This window comes from Schistosoma haematobium, chromosome 1 (genome assembly GCF_000699445.3).
Source record: "Schistosoma haematobium chromosome 1, whole genome shotgun sequence".
In the NCBI taxonomy this organism is placed as follows: domain Eukaryota; kingdom Metazoa; phylum Platyhelminthes; class Trematoda; order Strigeidida; family Schistosomatidae; genus Schistosoma; species Schistosoma haematobium.
In genome coordinates, this window is record NC_067196.1 from 52,552,113 (window position 1) to 52,575,032 (window position 22,920).

General features: G+C 30.1%; 1 protein-coding gene across 2 annotated transcripts in view; it reads right to left on the minus strand.

The window, feature by feature from the left end:
* Positions 1-22,920, minus strand: part of MS3_00001568 (uncharacterized protein) — a gene marked incomplete at its 3' end in the record, with an annotated part of 95,128 nt that overhangs the window by 62,518 nt on the left and 9,690 nt on the right. The window contains exons 2-3 of one of the 2 annotated variants that reach the window (XM_051209031.1): positions 18,034-18,258; positions 1,159-1,338 (exon numbers count right to left, since the gene is read on the minus strand). In XM_051209031.1, the coding sequence (XP_051074452.1) occupies positions 1,159-1,338; positions 18,034-18,258 (405 nt within the window). Of the gene's footprint in view, positions 1-1,158; positions 1,339-18,033; positions 20,025-22,920 lie in introns of those variants that run through there. The other variant, XM_035733991.2, reaches the window with a different exon arrangement.

The following is a 22,920-nucleotide window of genomic DNA, read 5'->3' on the forward strand; positions in this document are numbered from 1 at the left end:
ACGTCAGACAGTAAATGACTATAAATAATCTGCTTTAAACAGCCATCTCTCTTTTTCTACAGCGTCAAGTATTATTGTAGTTGCATTAACCATAGAAACTGTCGTATAAAAAGTTTCACATATTGTAGTTTCTAATCAAAATAATATAAACGTAAGATACCATAAAATCGAAATGTTTCACAAGATTTAGACAATTATAAACATTTTTGATTTATTTAAGTTTAATACTAGGTTATAAATCATCAACTTAATAAAACAATACATGTTCATTAGACTGTATATTATTTTAATAAATTTTACTAAATACTGAGAAGAGAAATTAGTGATGATTTTGTATTAAGCTTGAATATAGATAGTAGATAACTACCAATTTCTTTGGTGACAGATGAACGTCTACTTTACTTCAGGCAATAAATATTCTGTTCACCGTTGTAACAGTTCACTATTGATAAAAGTCGACTTCAAAATTGGTCGCCGTCGATAGTGACAAACTTTTGAGATGACATCCGCATGAATATCGCACAAATCAAATAATCACATCCGATTGCATTTACCAGTTTACGTGTTTTTATTGACATGGTTCAATAAATAGGAGTCAAAAAGCCCAAGTTGTTGGGACACAGGCTTAAACGGTCCCATAGTTGTCCATTGTCACAAATCAACATGAGTCAGTTTAGTAGACAGACAGGGTCCTCTAAAGCAAGATTATAACTTAAAGAAGTTGTGATATTGAAAGTGAGATATCTGTAGACCTTTACACAGAAATTATCAGTGTAGGGGGATTGTTAGATTCGGAGAAGTATTAAGCATCAGGAATTTTAAAGCTTACTTTTACCTACAAATGCAATTTTTTCCAACTATGATCTCCGTAAGTTATGTGGTTCCCAGAAGTGTTGCGAACACTTCTTATATTATCCGTATGATATTTTTTATTACTTTCCTATGTTTCTCACTAAATTTTAATATGGAAAGATTACTTTTGAATAGTAAAGATCACTTAATCAAACAGTTACTCTCAGGGCTTTTAATTTTCATCCTGGTTATATTTAAAAAAATGGATTTCTAACGATTACAAAAATTTTAAGCTACCCCATTGTTTTAAAATATGAATTAAAACGGTGAAAGAACTTAATATTTGATATTCACATATTTAAATACCTAATATAACTAATAGGGTTTGACGTCGAAGTGGATTTTGTCCAGCAACAGGTGAAACTTGACATTCATATACTCCAGCATCTTCACGGCTAACATTTTGAATTAGTAAATCATGTACACCTTGACCTGAATCGCCTTGTAACGAATATCTTGGCCAATCTGGAATATTTCTTTTGTAACCTGAAAGGAAAAACAAACAGTAAGAGTTTGAAAAATAAACTTATTTCTGTAATTAGGTAAGTCAAACTGTGTATTACAATTCTGGTCGACCAATAAATAACTTTCAGATACCTACATTCAAATCGAACAATTAGTAATATGAATTATTGAACAAGGTCGTATTGAAAAATATCTCATCTAAACAAGCGATCGTCAAACACATTTCATCACTTTGTATTTTACCAATTGTGACTTAGCGTTCATAATGAAAATTTAGCAAACATATAAGTACAAGAATATATGAAATTGAGTGTTTGATTCTTTGTTGTAAACGCGTTTTGAAATATCAGCACCTGAGTAACATTTGTAGTTTTTTACGTCATTTAGACACTTAGAGTAGGCAGGTATGGATAGCAGCTAGTAATGGAATCCAGGACGAGAGCTTCGTCCTATTTGAGACTCATCAGCTGGGTGTTTCATCATTCGAGTTGATGTTCACTCAAGTACTGGAACCCCATTCCCTTCGCTTCAAACAACATCGCGTTGGCTATTTAGCTACTGAGTCTAGATTCAAACAACCAACACAAAACGTACTAGGTACTCTGTTCTACTTGTATAAACTAAGTTTTAGCTGAAATAACCAAGTATCTGAGAATGTTTACTTCCATAATACATCGTCAGCAAGCAAAAACAATTGAATAATGGGTTTGGAATATAATATTGAAAGTTAAATACAAATGAATGATGAGTAATAAAAAACTAAGTCATCTGTTGAAACATTCTACCTGCTTACTTACTCCTGTTACCGCTTCGTCGAGGAGTATAGACCAACCATCATCATTATTCATCCAACTTTGTCCTGGAAGGTCCTTTCCACTCGTTTCTAGTTGCTTTTGATTCTTTTGATGTCTGCTTCTTATTTAAAAAACAATGAGTTCCTTAGTCTTCCTCTTTTCCTCTTCCATTCAGTATACCGATTTCATGCTTGCCTCATGATGCAGTTTGCTGATTACCACAATGTATTTTCCATCCACCTCCAGCGTCTTTCCTGACTTTGATGTTGGTTGACAGTTGTTTTGAGTTCCATATATTCTTCATCTATAAGAAGACTGTTATTGTTTTGCCAATCCATGGTTTTACGTCTGCATCGGATCCTCCTTGTTCATCGATAATGCTGTCTAGTTAGGTAAGTGAAAGTTTCCACCTATTCCAGAGTTTCTCCATCAAGTGTGATTGGGTTGGTGTTCTCCATGTTGTAATTCGGGATCTTGCCTTTTCTTTGCGTATGGTGAGGCCTACTTATTCAGAGGTTGCTGTTACACTGGTTGTCGTCATTTGTATTTGTTGATGTGTATAGAATAGAACTAGATCTTCTGCGAACTCCAAATCATGTAGTTTCATCCAACCTGTCCATTTTATTCCGTGATTCCCCTTACATGTGTAGGTCAACCCCCAGAAGAAAAAGAAAGGAGGGGAGTAAGCAGATTTATCTGACTCCGGTCCTCACATGGAATGCATCTGTCAGTTGTCCTCTATGCACAACTTTGCAGTGTAGTCCGTCCTATGAATTACAGGTGATTTTGGCGATATTCTCATGTATACCGGGGTGTCGAATAAGATTTTATTTATTCTCGCTATCAAATGCTTTCTCATAGTCGATATGAAATATTCTAACTAATATATATATATATATATATATATATATATATATATATACATATATATATATATATATAGTCACGTGGATATACTACTTAAGAAAACATTTATTTCACGAGATACACTGATTCTTTTGTTTAATTTTGTTTAACTTTTTTCCACTTAACCACTATTAAATTAGAGTTTTTGGCTCACTAATGTTAATAAATATCTGTGAAAACATTTCCTAAAAATAGTATTATTTGTCTCTTGCATGATAATAGATTTATGTTCCAACAAACAACGGAAATAGATATTCAATATGTAAGAAGAATATAATGTATAATAGTAAGAATCGGAATTTTATTTAGTTTGTAAAACTATGTGAAAGTAATTTAATAAATGGTGAAACGATATCTGTAAGAGACTAAATAATACATTCTAGTCTTGGAATAAACAATTTAAATAGTAAATGAATTCAGTAATTAGCATCCCAAATATTTATGATAAAAAAGACTTATTAAACGTTTTTGCTCTTGTGGAAGATACACTTTGATGGCTTTTTGTAAAAAATGTTGAACAATGATACACTTTCATTAGAAAATCAAACATGTCTTCAGTTAAATAATACTACGTGCACTAGGATGAAATAGTCTTGAGATCTTGAACTTATTTATCGGTTTAATTCAGCTTATATAGGCTCATATGTAATATTCAGTTCTTTTATATCTTCAAGTGAAGTCGATACGTTCATTACTAACAGTTTGTTTGGGAATTAACCACAAAACAAAAAATGAATTTTTTTAAACGGTGTTTGTGTAATCAAAACAAGATGGACTGATTTACGTATTGATTTTAATCTGAAGTAAATTATCAAAATACAACATAGATGAAGAAAGCATTAGACCTTATATGTCAGCATACCTTATTCTTTGGTTTGTGACATGAGACTATACCAGATAATTGACTAATTTTAGGCAACATTACATTGGATTTTAGTTATAAGAACAAAAAGTAGATTATATTGGAAGATGACAATTTTGTTCAGTTGATTTAATTTTTGATAGGTCTTGGGTTCTAATCTTGCGGGGCGGGATTGTGGATGCGCATTGTTGGAGAGTCCCATACTGGGACGAAACGGCCATCCAGTGCTTGCAGGTTTTTCATGATGGTCTAGCTTCAATTGAATTATGATTTCAACTATTAGAATAATTATTTATCATCTCTAAATAGTGTATTGTTTATCTTAGCTAAAATTTATTATAATAAAAGATCTGTTTATCTAAAATGGTCTTATTAATAATCATTGTATCAAAATAAATAAATAGTAGATACAGTACTTATTCTTAATAACATATAGAAATAAACAAATAAATTTATCAAAAGAGAAAAAATTCACTGAACCAAACCTATTTGAAAATGTTTTCAACCTTTCTAATACATGTAAATAGGGTTAGTAAAAGTTATATATGAATATATATTTTCCATATTTAAACAATGGTAATCAAATCATTTTAATGAAATAGAAAGTTACTCATAGAAATGTAAACTAGTAAGAGATTGATCAATTACAGTCCTAAACATTAATGAGAAGATTCAAGTAAACAATACCAAGTGAATCACGTATATTGTTTTAACTCATAATAAATAACTGTCTCAGGTTGAAATCATGAGTCAATTGAAGCTAGACCACCATGTAAAGCCTGGAAGCACTGGACGGCCGTTTCGTCCTGTTATGGGACTCCTCAGCAGTGCTCATCCACGATCTCGCACCCCGCGGGATTCGAACCCAGGACTGCTGAGGAGTCCCATACTAGGACGAAACGGCCGTCCAGTGCTTCCAGGTTTTACATGGTGGTCTAGCTTCAATTGACCCATGATTTCAACCTGTGAAATTTTTAAAAATCTCCACAAAACCCATTCTGAAAATAACTATCTGTAAAACAAATAATCAAAGCATTTTCAAGTATTTGTATGAATTTTATAAATAAATAAACAAAAATACATATGTTATAGTTTGAACCGCTTTCATTTATTGTTATTCATATATAATACATATACAATACACTGAAACCATGAGCAATGATTTGTGCATAATCTTTTGAATTATGCTGTATTTTTCATACATATGAAATCAAAAACTATCTTATTAAAATCAGCTGTTATTAATTAGTGATAAACAGTTCTTGAAAAGAAATATAATATGAGTCAATTTGTTTAAAGATTTCTTTATCCATTGTGGAATAAATATAAAAAACCTCTTATAGTAAACGGGAACATTGGCGAGAATAGTCAAATTATTGTTAAAGGCGAAATTACAAAGTGGCTTGCACATTGTTCTTCATTTGTCCTTTATATGCTTTATGGTTCTTTCAAATTCTCTGATTACCTTTCTGTTCTTCCAAAATTCAATTTTTTTCAACTTTCTACGCTCAGGAGCTCCACTACATACAACTTATATTTATCAACATAATTAACATACACCATGCTATGCTTTTCTATAATGGTCTTTACAAACAATGTGTTAATACATTTCAATTGTAAATTCTATTTCTTGAAATAAAGTATGCATTTTCATTCATTGTTATTGGATAAAATATGACAGTAGGCTTTATATCTTTATATTTCTCGAAATAAGTTTATCCACATATAAAATCTATTTAGATAAGATTGTTATTCATAAAAAAATTAATGAATTAAATTGACTGATTGACCCAAATGACAATGTCATTGAATAACTGGATTGTAGTACATAGAAAGTGACCACATATATATATACCAAGAAATAGTTCAAGAAAGTAAATATGTAGTAAACGAGAACACAAATGAGAACAATCTAAAGGATTTGGATACAAAATTATAGAACATCTTAGCAAAATGTGAGAATCATACAGTAAATACTTCATTTGCAAAATTTTAATTAGTTGCCTAAAACATGACTGTTCCGTTTTCAAATATCAATCAATCGTCTCAGAATTCATTTTTCTTTCGTTTCCACATCAACCATTCTTTGTTTTCGCTCTATTTTCTTTGATCTTCTTAACCTTCTGCCTCCAGGCATTTCACTTTCGATTGATGATACATACTACTTATATCTGTCGACATCAGTAGCATATACTACAAGTATAATTCTTTAGTAAATTATAAACGATTACCAATTACTTAATGCAAATTAAAAGCCCATTGATATTTTACTAAAATGGTCTTCATCATAGTCAATTTTCGAAATTTTTTATTCTATGGAAATTTTGTCTTACATATCGATATCATACGCTCAAAAATGCCCTTTTTTATTCAGTTACAGGCACTCAATCCAGCTTCATAAGGGAAAAGTCAAACTAACAAACAATGAGATGAATCTAAGGTTATTCCAATTTTTCTTTAAAAACATAAAAAAGTTCTGAAACATGACAATCCAAGTACTTTCTACCTTATAGAATATATTGATATGTATCGTTTTCGCTTTGTTTCTTACAGCTTTTCATATGATAATTATACATCTTTCGTTTCGGAGTTATGTAGAATATCAAAGATGAAAATCATTCCCATATACTTTGAACAGCTACATTAATCAATGTGGTTAGAAACACAACCGTTTCTTCTTGAATTTAATATCAAGACAATATATTTTTAATAAATTAATACGGTAAAAATATGTTTATACATATGCACTAACAATATAATTAAAGAAAGCTACCCAGTTATTAAAAAGTATTTATCATGTATCTGTCAAAATGACATGGATTCCCCTTACATTGTGGTTCCTTGGTTTTTATTTCAAAATATTAGTACTTGTTTTTTATTTGGACGAAACAGTAAAAAAATACAAGGAAATATCATAAATTACTCTCAAAATATTAATTAGACTGATTTTTCCGACATTTAACATTTAACTGTCTGTTGTATTTTTTATAATTGTCAAACTTAAAACAGGTATTTTATTACATAGGTGACAAGTGCTAAGAAACTAAATTGTTCCAAATAAATTGATAGCATGCTTTCCGTATTTGTTTGAACTGGTTGGCGTAACTTGGGAGAAGATAAACCAGCTTCCAGCTGAAGATGAAATCAGGAAAAGATGTTGGAAGTGGATAGAACATACATTACGGGAATCATCAAACTGCATCACAAACCAGGCGTCAACGTGAGGTCCTGAAAGGAAATGAAAAAGAGGAAGGCCGAAGAACACATTGCGTCAGGAATTGAAAGCAGACTTGAAAAGGACGAGTAGCAACTGGAAACGACTGGGAAGGATTGCTCAGGACAGAGGTGGATGAAGAGTGCTCCTCGACGAAGGGTAACAAGCTTAAGTATGCTTTCCGTATTAGACTTTTCGATTTTTTTAACATTCAATTCATTCGAATAATTTGGTTTTAAGCTGTTCACATTTAAAATATCAATCAGTAGAATGTGTGAGTGTGGCTACTTATCGACTGATCTATGATAAATGATTCTTGGTAATGTACTATATCTGCTAGAAGTATTATATTAAAAAAATTTGATCTAGTATGAAGCAGTCGACAAGTTAACTGCATGTATTATAGCATATATATTTAAATAAAGGGAAAGAAATTAAGGAGAAAAAATTATATTGTAAAAATCTTTGCTATTGAAGTCTAAGTAAATCCAGTGTTTCGCTTGGGAATCCTGTTTAAACTTGATTCTACTTTGCTGAGACTTTTACAAGTATAATTTTCCTCCTTAATGTTTTATATTAAATTGTCGCCGTGCTACTGTAGAACCATTTGTTCGAATTTAAATGAAAGTTCTCACAAAGTGAAAAGTAGATATTTGAATTTATATTCTTCTTTGTCAGAGAAACTTAAGTTTCTAAATTTTAAATTATGATTTAACATCGATAAGACATCACTGTGTAGCTTTCACTTGTCGCTGAACTTGAAGTGGTATTTTAAGCCCACATAGCCTATTCTAGCTTCCGGACAGGCCAATCTATTTATTCTTCTTGAGTCACATTTTGAACTTGTTAATTATTTGCTTATCAAACATGGCTGCTTTTGTATGAGCGTATGTGTATACACTTCTTATCCTATTCATCATATGTCTGTGACTTATTTTTTTCAAATTATAAATATCGATTCATACTTGATTAAATGGACTTGGATCACACGCATTTTCTACTGCGCGTCATTTCGCTTCCTTCACTTCGTCCCTCTGATGAGTGTACAAAACATATGTGTATTCAAAAATTCATTCTTGTAATTGACTTATTCAATTCCGTCATTCACTAAAGCGGATTAAGTCGATAATTATATATGAGGATAGCCGACATGTATATTTCGAGAACAATCATTCATCCGGTCGAACTGGAGTTAGATATTCCAGAGCCACTAGAGTGGTGAGCCGGCCGACAACATAGTCCGATCTAATTGACGTCAAAATGAAGGGTTTCACAAATTTCACAATGAAAAATACTAAGATAAATAATTTTGAAGATTAATATGTCACAAAAAAGTCATTATTTAATTAAAATATTAAATTGCATTCACAATTTTCTTACTAAAATCTATTGTTTTAAATACCAGAAATTATTATCATTGTGATATTGATTCTTGTGAAATATTACATGTTTTAAAATGGAAGCCAAATAAAGATTAAATACGCAAATCTTCTTGAAAGAAACTTGGAATGAAATCTACTGACGGTCTTTCACATCGTTTTGTTTTCTTTAAAAATTTTAATAGAGTCATAATATCTCCGTTAATAATTTATTCCTAATAATTCAAGTTTAAATACAGGCTTAAATAATTGACTCTATGATTACAAGTAAATGAAAACATAACTGAAATACTGGCGTCGAAACTGCAGAACTAGATAAATTTGAAAATCCTTTATCTTGTAAAGCATCACTATCATATTAAATGTACAATTATGAACTATTCTCATATTCAAGTGCAATGGAATTTTAGTAAATTTAATTTTGTCACGCAAATTTCAAATTTTTTTCCATTACTGAATAATTTTGGCTTCAAAAAAATAATTAGACAAAAAGTGAAAATATTCTATTCAACATCTTGGTAATCACAATTTGTCCGACTGATGAAGGTAGTTAATTTTTTTAGGGCTGATAGAAAATTTACCATCGTGATATTCATTATATAACATTACTTATGTAATATATATTTGAAAGTTGAATTCATGTGTCAATTGAAGCTAGACCACCATGGAAAATCTGGAAGGACCAGACAACATATTAATATAGTGAAAAGTGTCTGTGTCAAAAAATCAGTAATAGTAGTAGTAAAGCCATTTGAAAGGAAACTTCAAAGAAGTGCATCAAAAAACATGAAGAAATACTATGAATCACGAGTTTAAAAAGACTACATTATATTATGAGCATAGCCCGAAATAATGGATTTCATCTATCTAATAATTAATGTATCCTTGGATTTCGACGAGACTAGGTCATTCAGTTAATGAATTTTTAGAATGTAATCTGGAACTGACTAACGTCACTTATTCGTTATATTATACACAGGTAATACTTCAGAGATAAAAATATTCGGTTATGTTCGGTCTACGTATACACAAAACATAGAATCTTATCCAAATCAATTATATCTTTCCAGATATTCAGAAGACTACTTGGGATATGTGTTCTATCTTTTAGTGGGGCCCTTTATTTTGTCGTCGTTTAGATCGAACGATGATGTCGACGGGCTCTCCACTTTAGTGGCCCGAGATCTGACTCGAAGGAGATCGTAATGAATGATTGTTGTTGGAATATATATGTCGCCTATCCTCATATATAATCATCGACTTAAATCGCGTTTGTCAATAACGGATTTAAATAAGTCAAATAACAAGAATGGACTTTTGAATATGAAGCGAATGCGATCGAGAGAAGCGAAACGACGCGCAGTGGAGATGGCGGGTAGGCGAACTCCCATTTAACCAAGCGTTATAGCTAGACAAAAATAAGTTACAGACATGCGTTGAATGGGATAAAATGTGCACAAATACATACGCTCATATAAAAACAGTCAAGATTGATAAGCGAATAATTAAGGTCAAAGTATGACTCAAGCAGAATAAATAGATTGGCCTGTCCGAAAGCTAGAATAAGGCTTATGGGCTTAACATGACAACTGATACTACAATCTTACTCAGATTGTTATCATATTTCTTAATGTATATTAAATGAATTCCTTACATAAAACACGTATTGCTTTTAAGTATAAAAAGTTAGATTCAATTAAAAAAATAGATCAAACTATTATAATTAAATCTGTTAGTTTAAATTTCTTTCCTCCCATAAGTTTAATTAGCTGGATTTCCAATATACATACATAATTTTAATTCGATATGATCATTGCTAAAGTTTACAGTGGTCGGTAACAGTTTTCATTTATGTTACATTTTTTTTGCAAAGGTTTAATAAACAAATTATTTAATAAATTGAATCTGACAGATTTTTTTGGCTCCAGGTAAACATCTATTTTATATTGACACATGATTTTATAAGGCATTACAATGGTCATAAATAAATTCTGTGAAAATGTATTTATTCCATAGTAGTTACTTTAAGCTTATAATTTACGAAATTAAAAAAATGGAATTCGCTTTGAGTTTACTGTAGATTATAGAAGTTCTAGCACTAAAATGTCACTGAAAAGTGGTCTATATCTGTGATTATTGAAAAAGAAGTGGACTATATTGCTACCATATTGTTATTTATGTCTATTTTTAGCATAACTCATTTTGACAGCAATATCTGTCTGTAAACTAACAACTTTGGAGATAAGTAAAATATAAAATATTATAACACAGGAACAGCAAATATCAATATTAATATGGTTCAAACGTTAGCTACATATCCGAATCTTTCTCGCATGTTACATATTTAAATAGCCAAATAAAGGTTCATAGTTTTCTTTGCTTTTCCAGTCAAATGTAAAAACCCTCAAGATGTGAAAATATTCATTAGGTAAACAGAGTTACTAAATATTGTCAAGATGAGACCTCAGAGGTCTAGTGGCTAGGCGTTCGCACGCGAGACCGATAGGACCTGGATCCGAATCTAGCGTATCGGGATCGTGGATGTGCACTGCTGAGGGGTCCCACATCAGGAATAAGCGGTCTTCTAGTGCTTTCAGGTTTTCCATCGTGGTTGAGCTTCAACTGTCTCGTGAATTCAACCATTAAATTACAAATATGACAAGTTAATGTGAGAATATGAAATGATGACAAAAACACACGATAATGAAAATAAATCAAGAGGAGTTCAACATTTATTGTGAAGGAAAGGAGACAAAGATACAAACCAGTGTATTTTCTTTTCCCAATTAAATAGAGCATAAATTATTTTTACTATCGTTTTTATTACAACATAGGCTTAATTATAATTTTGTTAAACAAGTTTGAAAAAAGAAATTTGATGTTATTATTTAGTTCTTAACATTTTTACTTCTTATTTTTAATGATGTTTACACAATGCAAAAGCATTTTCATCCGTTGTAATGTTAAACTAGTCTGTTATCTAAACGATTTTATTTCCTTCTAAGATAAAGAAATAATCATCAGTTTTCATCTAAGTACAGTATAAACTCAATTCTCTTTTATATTTCGATCAAGTGAAAATTATCATCTTTCATTGGCTAATTTTGTAATTTAAGTTACCAAATGTATGTTTAACACATTTCAGTATATCTGAAAACTATTTGAGTTTATAGATGATATCAGTCAACTTTACTCAGAAAATTACTGTCTTAGACCATTTAGTTCAAACAGGACATACAGCCAACATGGAACAATCTTTTGCAATAGTTTGTCGTGTCAACAGCAGTCTACCTAATTCCGTCAGACTGCGAATCCTACAGACGGCTGAAGCTATTGCTATTCGGATCAAAAAGCCAGAGCTTTGTATCCAAAAGAAGTATGTCCAGCCACTCCTTTTACCCTGGCCAACTAGCTAATAATCAATCTTATAATGTGGTGACGTAATCTGATTAATGTTCATTTTATGTCCCAAACTTATTATTATTATTATTGTCTTTACACTTGATAACCCCTTTTTGAGGAATTTATTCAATATCCACCCCTGAATCTACTATATTTGACCTAATTATTTTACATATTACGCAATTTCCGATTTGTAATCACAATATTCTCTCTCTCTCTCTTACCCCATGTTGACCATATTTATTCTGATAATTTATCTCAATTTCATTTCGCTTATAAACTGATTCAAGTGAACACTTCATATTAGTCAGCCCCAACATTAACGATTTTATTTTATATAACAAACAATTCCTGATTCACATATTACAATTTCCAAATGATGTATTTTGCCTTAAATCTGGCCAATTTTATGGATTATTAATCTGGATTTATAATTGTAGAACCTGATGAGAAATTATTGAAAAGAATATTCTTCGTTCATACAATTGTGTTTTTAATATAATGGGAATTTTTCATCAATTAAAATTACTGTCACTTGAAGCACAGTTTTCACTGATAATCAAAGGCAGTAATAATGCGTTATGTATTTACATTTTGATTCGAGTTAGGATGAGTAGGAAAAGCGCTACATTCGATCGAGGCTAATGCTTACTGATTGTTTTCTGGTTTTTCTATATTTATAGGCGTAAACTCTAATCAAGCTTTAAAAAATATCAGTTTACCAAGTAAAAAGTTACCATTCAATTCAAATGCAGGTTTTTTTTAAAAAAAAAGGTAAATGCAGATAAACTTATCATTTCAGACAACCCATCGACTTGTAACAACCGTATATATATAATCTTATAAACTCGATTTGAATTGATATAAAAGTATGTTGGCCAAATGTGATGGAATGGCTCAGATATGATCTCGTATATGAATAGATACATTGGTTAAACATGATAATAAATCGGAACATATATGTATTTATCTGAGATTTCGTCTGAAATTTTTTTAGTTGTTGCTTTATTAAATGAATGTAAACTCAACTGACTGCTATGTCCCAAGGAATCGTCTGATTCTTATATTTAGATGGTTATCATATGTTTCAGAGAATATCGTTTACCATCAATAATGCCTACTGATATTAGAAAGAAACCTTTAAAAATACACTCTTATAATCCACATAATCAAAATGGTATATCACTAGTATTAGACTTGACAAATGTCAAATGCAAATCAAGTCAGTAACGGCACGCTTGAACATCTGGGCTGCCTGTTTCTGCCATCTAGATATTTCAACAAGTTATCTAATTTTGTTTGTTTTAATACAACACTATGACTATTAATCGTATGACCTATTCAGGTGCGTTTCTCAAAAGTGTACAACATTTCGTTGTACAAATGGAAGAAGATCCAGTTAGAGTTATCGTGGTTGCTGGCAATATTTAGCGAAAAAAATTGCGTTATTTAGATGTCGATTGACTAGACTGCTAACATCCGACTGGCGATCAGTCAATATTTATCGTCAGGATCGACTTAGAAGTAAGAAACGGAAACTTGTTAAAATACTATGTACTGAGAATTCTATTGTGTACCAAAAATATAATACTGAATAAAGCAAATAATATAATATAATAGTTCAAACGGTAATCAGTACAAAAAAATTAAATAACATTAAGTTAGTGCTTTAAGAATTTTCAGTAGATATATTAAGGTCTTCTATGGATCTAGAGATAATGATATAACGTTTGTAGTTTTAAATATTCGCTAATACTGAGATTTTGCTTACTGTTAACCGAATGTTCATGACAATGATATATAATTTTAATTTGTTATGATTCTACTAAACAGATATTTTTATTTACTTATTTCAGCCAATGTAATTGCACCTTAAATCAATTGCATTTACATTTTTATCATCCTTTACGGTCACTATATAGGTGGAAATTGAGCGTTTCTAATTCTTTACAAAATCTCATCGAATGTATCTTATGGTTCCGGAATCCGACTCATGCACATAGCAGAAGCCATAGGAATATTCATCAATAAACATAGCCTTTGTACATAAAGGAAGTTTATACAATCTTGGAATCTAAGCTCGTGGAGATTTGTAGCTCAGGTGGATGATTTTAGTGGATTTTCGTTCTCTGAGCTCGATGGTTTGGTCGTGAAGCTTTCATTGTTATCCTTTATTTTTCATCGAAATAACGAAGTAACTAATGACAGGTTGATGGTCAGCAATAACCAAACAAGATCAAAGTCTACAGGACTAGCTGTGAGCCATATGTGGAAAAATTTGAACACTTCAACTCTATAATACTTCGTTCAGAATAATTATAAAAGCTCCACGACAAGACCATCCAGCTCAGAGAATGGAAATCTACCAAAACCTTTGAATCTAACTTGGCCTTCTACATAGATACCAATACATACTTCAAAACCTTTCTTCCCCTTCTCTGAAAAATTTCTGGAATTCGATTTGATTAACACATGAATTTATAATTCTAATATTATTTAACCACTTTGTTGATCATATTATCTAATTTTCACGGTATCCGTCCTACTTATTACTTAACAATTTCATAAATAACAAAAACATATTTACATCCAACTTTGATTACGTAACTATTTGTAATAATTAACGGATTATGGGAATTCGCTTTGATTATACTTTTAATTTTAATTTTCCAAACGTTTTGTAACTAACAGTTTACTATTTTGTTAAATTGACTAACAACCATCTAATTGGTATCGACTTTCTCCTCACTTATAAAACATGTATTAGTGTAGAGACTTGATGAAGATCTAATTAAAAAGAAATATTTCTTCGCTCAGCTTGTCTTTTTAATGTCTCAATAAGAATATTCAATGAAATGAAAAATGACAGTTTCTTTATCATCAACATGAAAGTACATAAAAGCGATGGGATCATAACCTTTTTTATTATTAGATTTACATATATGTGTTGATAGGAAAACACGGGACAATATAGCTATGATAAACAGTTTAGGTATAAATGAAAATTTCCATTACTAGTTGAAAAATACAGACATCAATTAATCCTTTGTTTGGTTGGAAAATAGTTACGGAATAGAGAGTGATCAGTTTTCACACTGATACTGTGAGGTGTCAAATGAGAAAAGATTGCTTTATGACGCAAAAAGAAAAATTCAATTTCCTGGAGGCTTGCTTTTTTACCAGTTTTCGTATGTCGCTCAAGTGTTTTGATCAAAATAATAGTAATAATGATAATAATAATAATTTTATTCTTCAGTACCAACAGTTCGAAATTGTGAATTGTTTCTCCTTAACATAAGTTTAGACTGTTATTATATGAAAATTATTAACGTTTCTTGGTAATCAATATTCTATACTCATCTTCGACCGGGAAAGTTAATATTTTCCAACTCCCAGAAACGAAATGCAAGAATTACACTATATTTGTCACTCGTTTTTCCTCAGAAGCTTAGAGACAGAGGAGAATAAACTAGAAACTAAGTGTTTTGTTTTGAGATTTGGAGTGTTGAGCATCATGATAGTTTGTAAACACTTCATAACACAGAGTAAATGCAAACAGATAGGACTCATAATTATTCAGTTCAAATAAACTTTAAAATAGGTTGCTGTATTGCTATATGTGCCCAACTACAAAATATTTAGCAAAACATTTAAGTAGACTACCGATATTTCAAAGAACCTTAAATCTGATCTGAATCTGTTACATTTGCTTATGCAGTATTATGACTGCTTACATATTGGTTTGGTTAAGAGCTTTCCTCTTGTTTGGAAATCAATTTGGTGTGTGCTTCATCTTACTAAACAGAATATTCTGACTACTCCGCTGACTGTATATGGATGCACAAGATGGCAAATGGAAAGGAATACGTCGTTATCATACATGTGATGATAAGTTGTATGCGAAAACACTAATTTCAGTATATCTGCAACATGACAGCATTGTATATATTTCCAATGACAAATGATTTAGCAAAATTTAGAATTTAGAATTTCCAAATAAATAGTATATTCAGGACGAAATAATGAAGGTCGAAAAGGTGGTAATTATGTGAGTTTGCAAATTTATAAATCCGATTGTTTCATAAGTGGTTAAATTCGGTGTTCTCTTCAAATAAAACTACATTCATAATTCACCATCAAGGGACTTGTGTTGCCAGATAAGAAGACATTTTCAAATATATGTCATAAATTTTAGGACTTTCGAAACATTATTTTATTTGATTATAAATTATTTTAAATTACCTTCATATGATTAGGCGGATCGATATACTGTCAACAGGGATTGTGGATAATGTTGATTCATACCTGTTCTGTTTATCTACACATTATTTAAGCTTGAGGCTAATGACAAAGAAATCTCTATTTCAACCACTTTCCACCTAAATTTAAACTAGTGTTATTATCTTCACTTCATTAAATGAATCGAATAATCAACGAATTGATAAATAAGCATAATTAGATTCACAGAAATCTATTAGCTTAATAACTAGCTTAATACTTTGTCACCAGTAGAAAAGCAATTACAAAATTACTTTGAATAACTGGTTATAAGACATTATGGTTAAAATTTGATTTGAATAGAAAAAAGAAGGCAATCTTATTTTTCAAATTAAACTGTTCTCAAAAATATTAATAAAAGTTTATCTCTCAAATTTAGATTTCCATCTATATACTAAATACTGTTTATTAGTAATGTGAGTAAAAACAAGTTTGAAACGAATACTGTTTTACTGTCGATCAATTACCTGCATTTCACTTAGATGTCAATGTTACCATTTGTTATTTGCTAACAAATTATTTAAGCTATTATGCATTTGACATTATTAAATTGTTTACTATCTACTGATGAAGGTCAGGTACATTTGTGTATAATGATTGTAGATTGTTATGTAATACACTTTCAAACTGCATTGTTACCTTTTAACAATATAATAAGAATTTCATTGAAATTTATTTTTCAAATGAAATTCAAGTGAATTACATTCATTAACCTTGAACATATTTCATCATCAACTTCAAACTATGAATTCAACATTAAAGATGTTTAATGGATCTTATAGGAAATCACATGAATAACATTCCAGTTTTTCAAGATGGTACATTGAAAATGTTAATGTAAATAAATAGTTATAGAATTAAAGTGAAAAACGTTATATTGTTGAGTTACACATTTCTTTATAATGTACAATAAAGGTTCTAAAGAGTGATGGAGGCTATTGATTTTAACACTTCATATTATTTTTAATAAAGAATTAGTTGACTTTCATGAAAACAATTAACATCTTAAAACAAACTTTTTTTGGTAAGCCACATTTATGTAGGATCTTTAATATATTTTGTATCATTTTGGAAACAGAAATATACATTACAATAACTGATTGTTTCATAATTGAAATGAAGAATAGTGTCTAATACATATTCTCTATTAATGACTGTTCATGTGTAAATTACTATTATGTCTCGAATTCTATTAGTTGTTACTTCATATTCATTTTTACGACCTAGTAGTAACCTTGAACAAAGTTTCTACATTTATATCAGATGGGTTTTGTGGATAATATAGTAATTTCAATGGTTAAGATCATAAGTCAGTTGAAGCTAGACCACCATGGAAAACCTGGAAGCACAATAGGACGAAACGGCCGTCCAGTGCTTCCAGGTTTTCCATGGTGGTCTAGCTTCAACTGACTCATATTCTTAACCATCGAAAGTTTCTACATTTGATACTTTTGTAAACAAAGAAAAAAACTGATCTCATTGCACATTATATGGCTGATTCACCAAAATATTTGTGCGTATAATATTGTGATTTGTGGCGTTTTATTTCTTCAACACATGCTTATCAATGGAAATGACCTTATTTTCCATTGCTAAAGAAAAATCTTCATGATGATTTATAGTGCAGAGAATCACTGAGAACCAGTGGATATTGGGCAGTATTTTTCTACGTTTATTCTTTTCAACTCTACAGTGGTCACTGTGATTCATAAAAAGTACAAAATATTCAGATAATATCTTACAGACAATGATAGGTTTTAAAACATTTCATAAACTTTTTCCACTGTTACACTTTTATTTTTTAATTGGAAACTGTCATACAAATAATAAAACAGAGCATCTATTAGTTAAAGTACTCATAGAAATATTTAATCTACTCACCTAATAAAAAGTTTCTAGCACGCCACTGTGCTTTCCCCCTTTGATTAGCTACACGACACCGCATTAAAACTGTTTCACCTTCAAGTACTTCATATCGTTCAGCCGGTAATTCTCGTAGACATTGTGATTTCTTTGCTTCTTCTTCAGGCGTACATGGACCAGATTGATCAACAAAAAGGGATGGAGATTTAGGTAAGGAAGAAGTTCTTTGAGATATAAGTCCATCTGCATCGTTATTAGATTTATTTACATCCAGTATCATATGAGGATATATATTCAAATTAGATGTTATTGTTTGAATTGGTTTTGTTCGGTTGAATTTAGATTTAGACATAGAAAAAAAATCCAAAGATAAATTAGTACGCCAATTTAAAATAGTGGGTAATCCAACAGGAGGTAATTTAGAAATATTTCCAGTAAATAAATTTAATGTATCCGAGTATAACTGACGTTTATGCATGTTTTTTGTGGACTGAATACTTAACGGAGTTGATAACACTAATGCAAGTAATATTAAATGATTTAAACAGCGAGGAATAATTGATTCCATGGAACAGACCTCATTATTATCACTTCTGACTATCCATATTCTCTTGCAATATTTTAAAATCAGACACATTTTCACATATTAAACTATGTAACCACTCCACCGTAATGTTGGATTCACAGTTTCCTCCCTTATACATAAGCTTCTTTCATAGATTATCACCATTTTAACATCAGCAAACAGAAATTTCTTAAAATTTAAAATATTTCAGTTTTTTCATTACTCCAGAAAAAAAGACTTTATTTATTATGTAATAAACATATTCACATCCATCATTTCTGTAATTAGTTAGTAGCCATTGCTCAAACCTGAAATGTGTCTTGATTCTGGAGTTGTGGGTTGAGGAATATACGTTTTTGATGTAATTTCTTTTAAACCAATCATATTTAAGTAGAATATTTTTTCACATATTAGTCCAGGAAAAAGAGTTTCTGGGTTTTTAGTTCACTCTACTCTGATGAAAACATTTATGTCTATAAGTTCTCCAATACTACACATAGTTAAAATAAATAATATTCACCTGTTTATATTATCAATTTTGTAAAAATAGGTCACATTTTACAAACAAAAGGAAAGCATATGGCCTCAGGTGTAGTGAGCAATCTAACATTTTCCTCACTCCTTTTCTTAAAAATGTATTGTTTAGTTATTTTTGTGCAACTTACGTATGTCTTTCGATTTGTTTACTGTTAGTTTGTCGTCAGTGAATTTATTTAATTTGTTAACAGTGTGTCAAAATTACTCTGATTCAGATATCCCAATAATCAAGTAAAACTGGTGAAACGACCTGAAGATTTTGTTTACTATTTCTCACATTTCATTATGATAAACGATCTACTTTTATAGGACTTCGTTACTTCATTATGAAGATTAGTCAGGAACATCTATATGATGTAAATAAAACTCATTGGTTAAGGGTAAATCGTAATGCTTTTCAATGAAAATCTGAATATCTTCTATGAAGTCCATTTGTTAAACGTTCATGAGATAATCGATGTCGTTTGCGTATAAAGTATGTAGAAATAATGGTCAGTATAAAGGTAACTTTTAATGCGATAATGAAATTAATTGAAAGACTGCTCATCAACGGATAGTTGATTAAATACATAACAGAAGAATTAAAGTATTTCCAATCAAATTCTGAACCAGTGTTTTAGGGATATCATGATCTCTATGGGGGTCAAGTGGATCCAGGTTCCATTTCATGCGTAGCTGTATGTGCAAACTTCTGTAAAACACTAGGCTAGGTCGCTAGGTCGACTGTTTATCATTTCATAGTACTCAGTAATCCTTATAGTGATATAATTTTAAGACAAAAACTATTATTAGATAATTGGTCTGTTAGTTTTGATTTGTAAATAAAATAGTTGATTCAAAGAGATGATCGATTTAAATTTTCCAGTTTTTTTCTTTAAAAATAATTCATAAGGTTCAGCTGTTCATACATAAATCTGAAATTTTTAAGGGTCGAAGTCATGATCTGCTTGTAATGCTAAAATACATCGTACATTTTGTCATTTCATTATTCTACAAAGACTGTAGTATCGCTCATATTACTGCTGCTACTAATACTTTCAATGACAATGATGAACATTCTACCTTTATTGTTACAATTACTCTTCTTCTCCTTGTTATTTGGTCACTTCTACATCTTATCCTGGATAAAAATGGAGTTTTCTAGGTTGTAAGTGAAATTAAGATTTCGATTGTCTGGTTATTGTTACATTCTTAATCGAACTGGACAGATTTGAAATAAACTTGTTATGACATTTACGACAGTATAACTATTTAATATTTATTAATGTAACCACGGTAACCATAATTTATAGAATGACGTTTTGAGCATATACATGACAGCAAGCTAATTACAGATATAACAGGTTGTATAATTAAATACTATTTTTATAGTTATTTTAATAGTATATACATGTAAATGTAAAACAAATCACAGAAATAGATAATGTTATAGTGCGTTAACCGTTTATTATCTGTTATTCCTACAACTGAAGTAATTATTCTTTACCAGTATTCATAGTCTATGAAGTCATAAATCACTCTGAATTTTATATTTAATCTGAAACGCTAACTTGAAAATATTGTTTAGATTGAATTGAAATTTTGTTATAAACTGTGGGTATCAGGGAATCAAATCATGAAAGATTCATGCTTCTTTCAATTTAAAAGTCATCAGGACTACTAATGATCTTGAATCAAAAACCTTAGACGAACCGCTTTTTGACTATTTTATTTTACAAAAAACTGAATGTAATTTTGACAGAAATCTATTTCTATCTTATTCAACACTACCTTGCCAATCAGTTCATCTACTTATCATTAATATCTCACCATTTCATGACCATTTTTAAAGTGATTTCTGAAATATAAAGAATAAAATGTATAGATTAAACATATGTGCTACTATTTGCTAAAGTTAATAACTTTATGCAATATGAAAACAACTATTAGTTATTCTATTCAACTAAAGGGCGATATGGTATCGCAGATCAAACAGATTATAATACAAACTATATAGTTGATAGGTACAGTGAAATATTTTAACTTCAGGCAGTCGAATACATTTTTCTTAAAATGATGGTATTAGTTAAGGTTAATTATAAAATTTTTGAGGATCTAAACTATATATATGTATATATAGCTTTACAGACCAACGAAGCATACGTTACTTCAGTTATTAAAAATTAAAAAAACAAAACTGTAATAAGTTACTCAATCAATTGAAGCACAAAATAAAATTGTTTTTTGTTTGTTTCCTTTTCAGATGGTTCACAATTAATTTTCTTCTTCATTTTCCTACTGCTACTATTAGTATTATTACTAATATTTGTTTATTTAATCATTAAACGATCGAAAAATCAAAGTGAAACAAAGTTTCTACTTTTTGTTTTGTATCTACATAGTTATTGACTTGTTTTCTTCTGTTTAGATTAAGTTTGGAACTTTTTTTTGATTTAATTTTATTAAAAATAGAACTAATCAAGGATAAAAGATAAGTAATATATGTTTATATATACAGAAAAAAGTAATTAAAATGAAGCGGTTAAAGTAGTGTATATGGTTATGATAATAAAATATGAAGTAAATATTTTAAAAAATTACAAAGAATAATATTTTGAAAATCATATTGATGTGTATGAAAATGTAGTTTGCCAATTGATGGACTATTTACTTTATAGTAAAGGGTATAGTAATGCACAGTAATCTGACGTAATACCATTTTTAAGTATGAATAAAAATAAAACTAACAAATGGTTATAATAGTGAATAGTATCAGTAGCTGACCAAAGCCACACTAGTTAATTTATTCTTGTTGTTTCCCATGAGTAGAAAAATCTTGATTTTGACGTTTCGTAACTTAGTGTAAGCCGCTTCTTCAGAGCTATTCTTGTTATTGAGAACTAAATGATTCACTACTGATATATATTTTTGAAATTTTATGCAGAAATTAGAAGTCACTATCGTAACATTTTTTTGTTCCTTGAAACCAATAAGCCTTTAAAGAAAAACTTTTTGCGTTTGAAAACACCTATGGGTAGTGTTTTTAAATAACACAATGTTTAGAGGACAGTATTATGTTTGGAATAAGGTTTTTATTGAAATGAAACATATTAATTCGTACGTCGTCGGTACAAACAGTTGATGTGTTTATGATTGATTTTATAACAATGTAGCTACTAATGTATATCAGTGTTAACATTAAAATAGTTCTTAAAGTGAGTACGTTTAACTTCAAGTGACAGCCTTTTATCTACCGTGCGACAACAAATTTGACATGTTAGTGAATATCTGGACTTGCTTTCACAATGATTAATGTCTTATCATGCAAAGTAATATGTAGAGAATCCTAGTCTAATTGTAAACATTAAAACTAGTATGTAGATATATGTAGCTGATAAGTTCAAAATATAACTTAAAGCGAATCTTGGATTCAAATGCAAGCTAAAAATTCATCTATTCTACTGACTACGTCTATACAATCTTTAAAAGATGGATGTATGGTAGGAAAGACTGGCCGAAATTCATTTCGAATATTAACAATGAGATTAAATCAAATCAATTCTAATCATAAAATGAATAACAGTTCACTAAAAAAACAGTCAAATTTAACTTTCGTGCATTTTTATTCACTATAGCAATAAAATTAAATGTATAGTTTCTCCACCAATCACTCTTAACTGTCGTAAGTATGGTATACCTGTAAATAAGCAGACATAGATTTCCTTTTCTGTAACTCAAATATGGATAATGTGAAAATAGTTTATGTCGATGATTTCTCAGAAATTTTTGCCCAGATTAAAAATGTTAACATAGTTTTATACGAA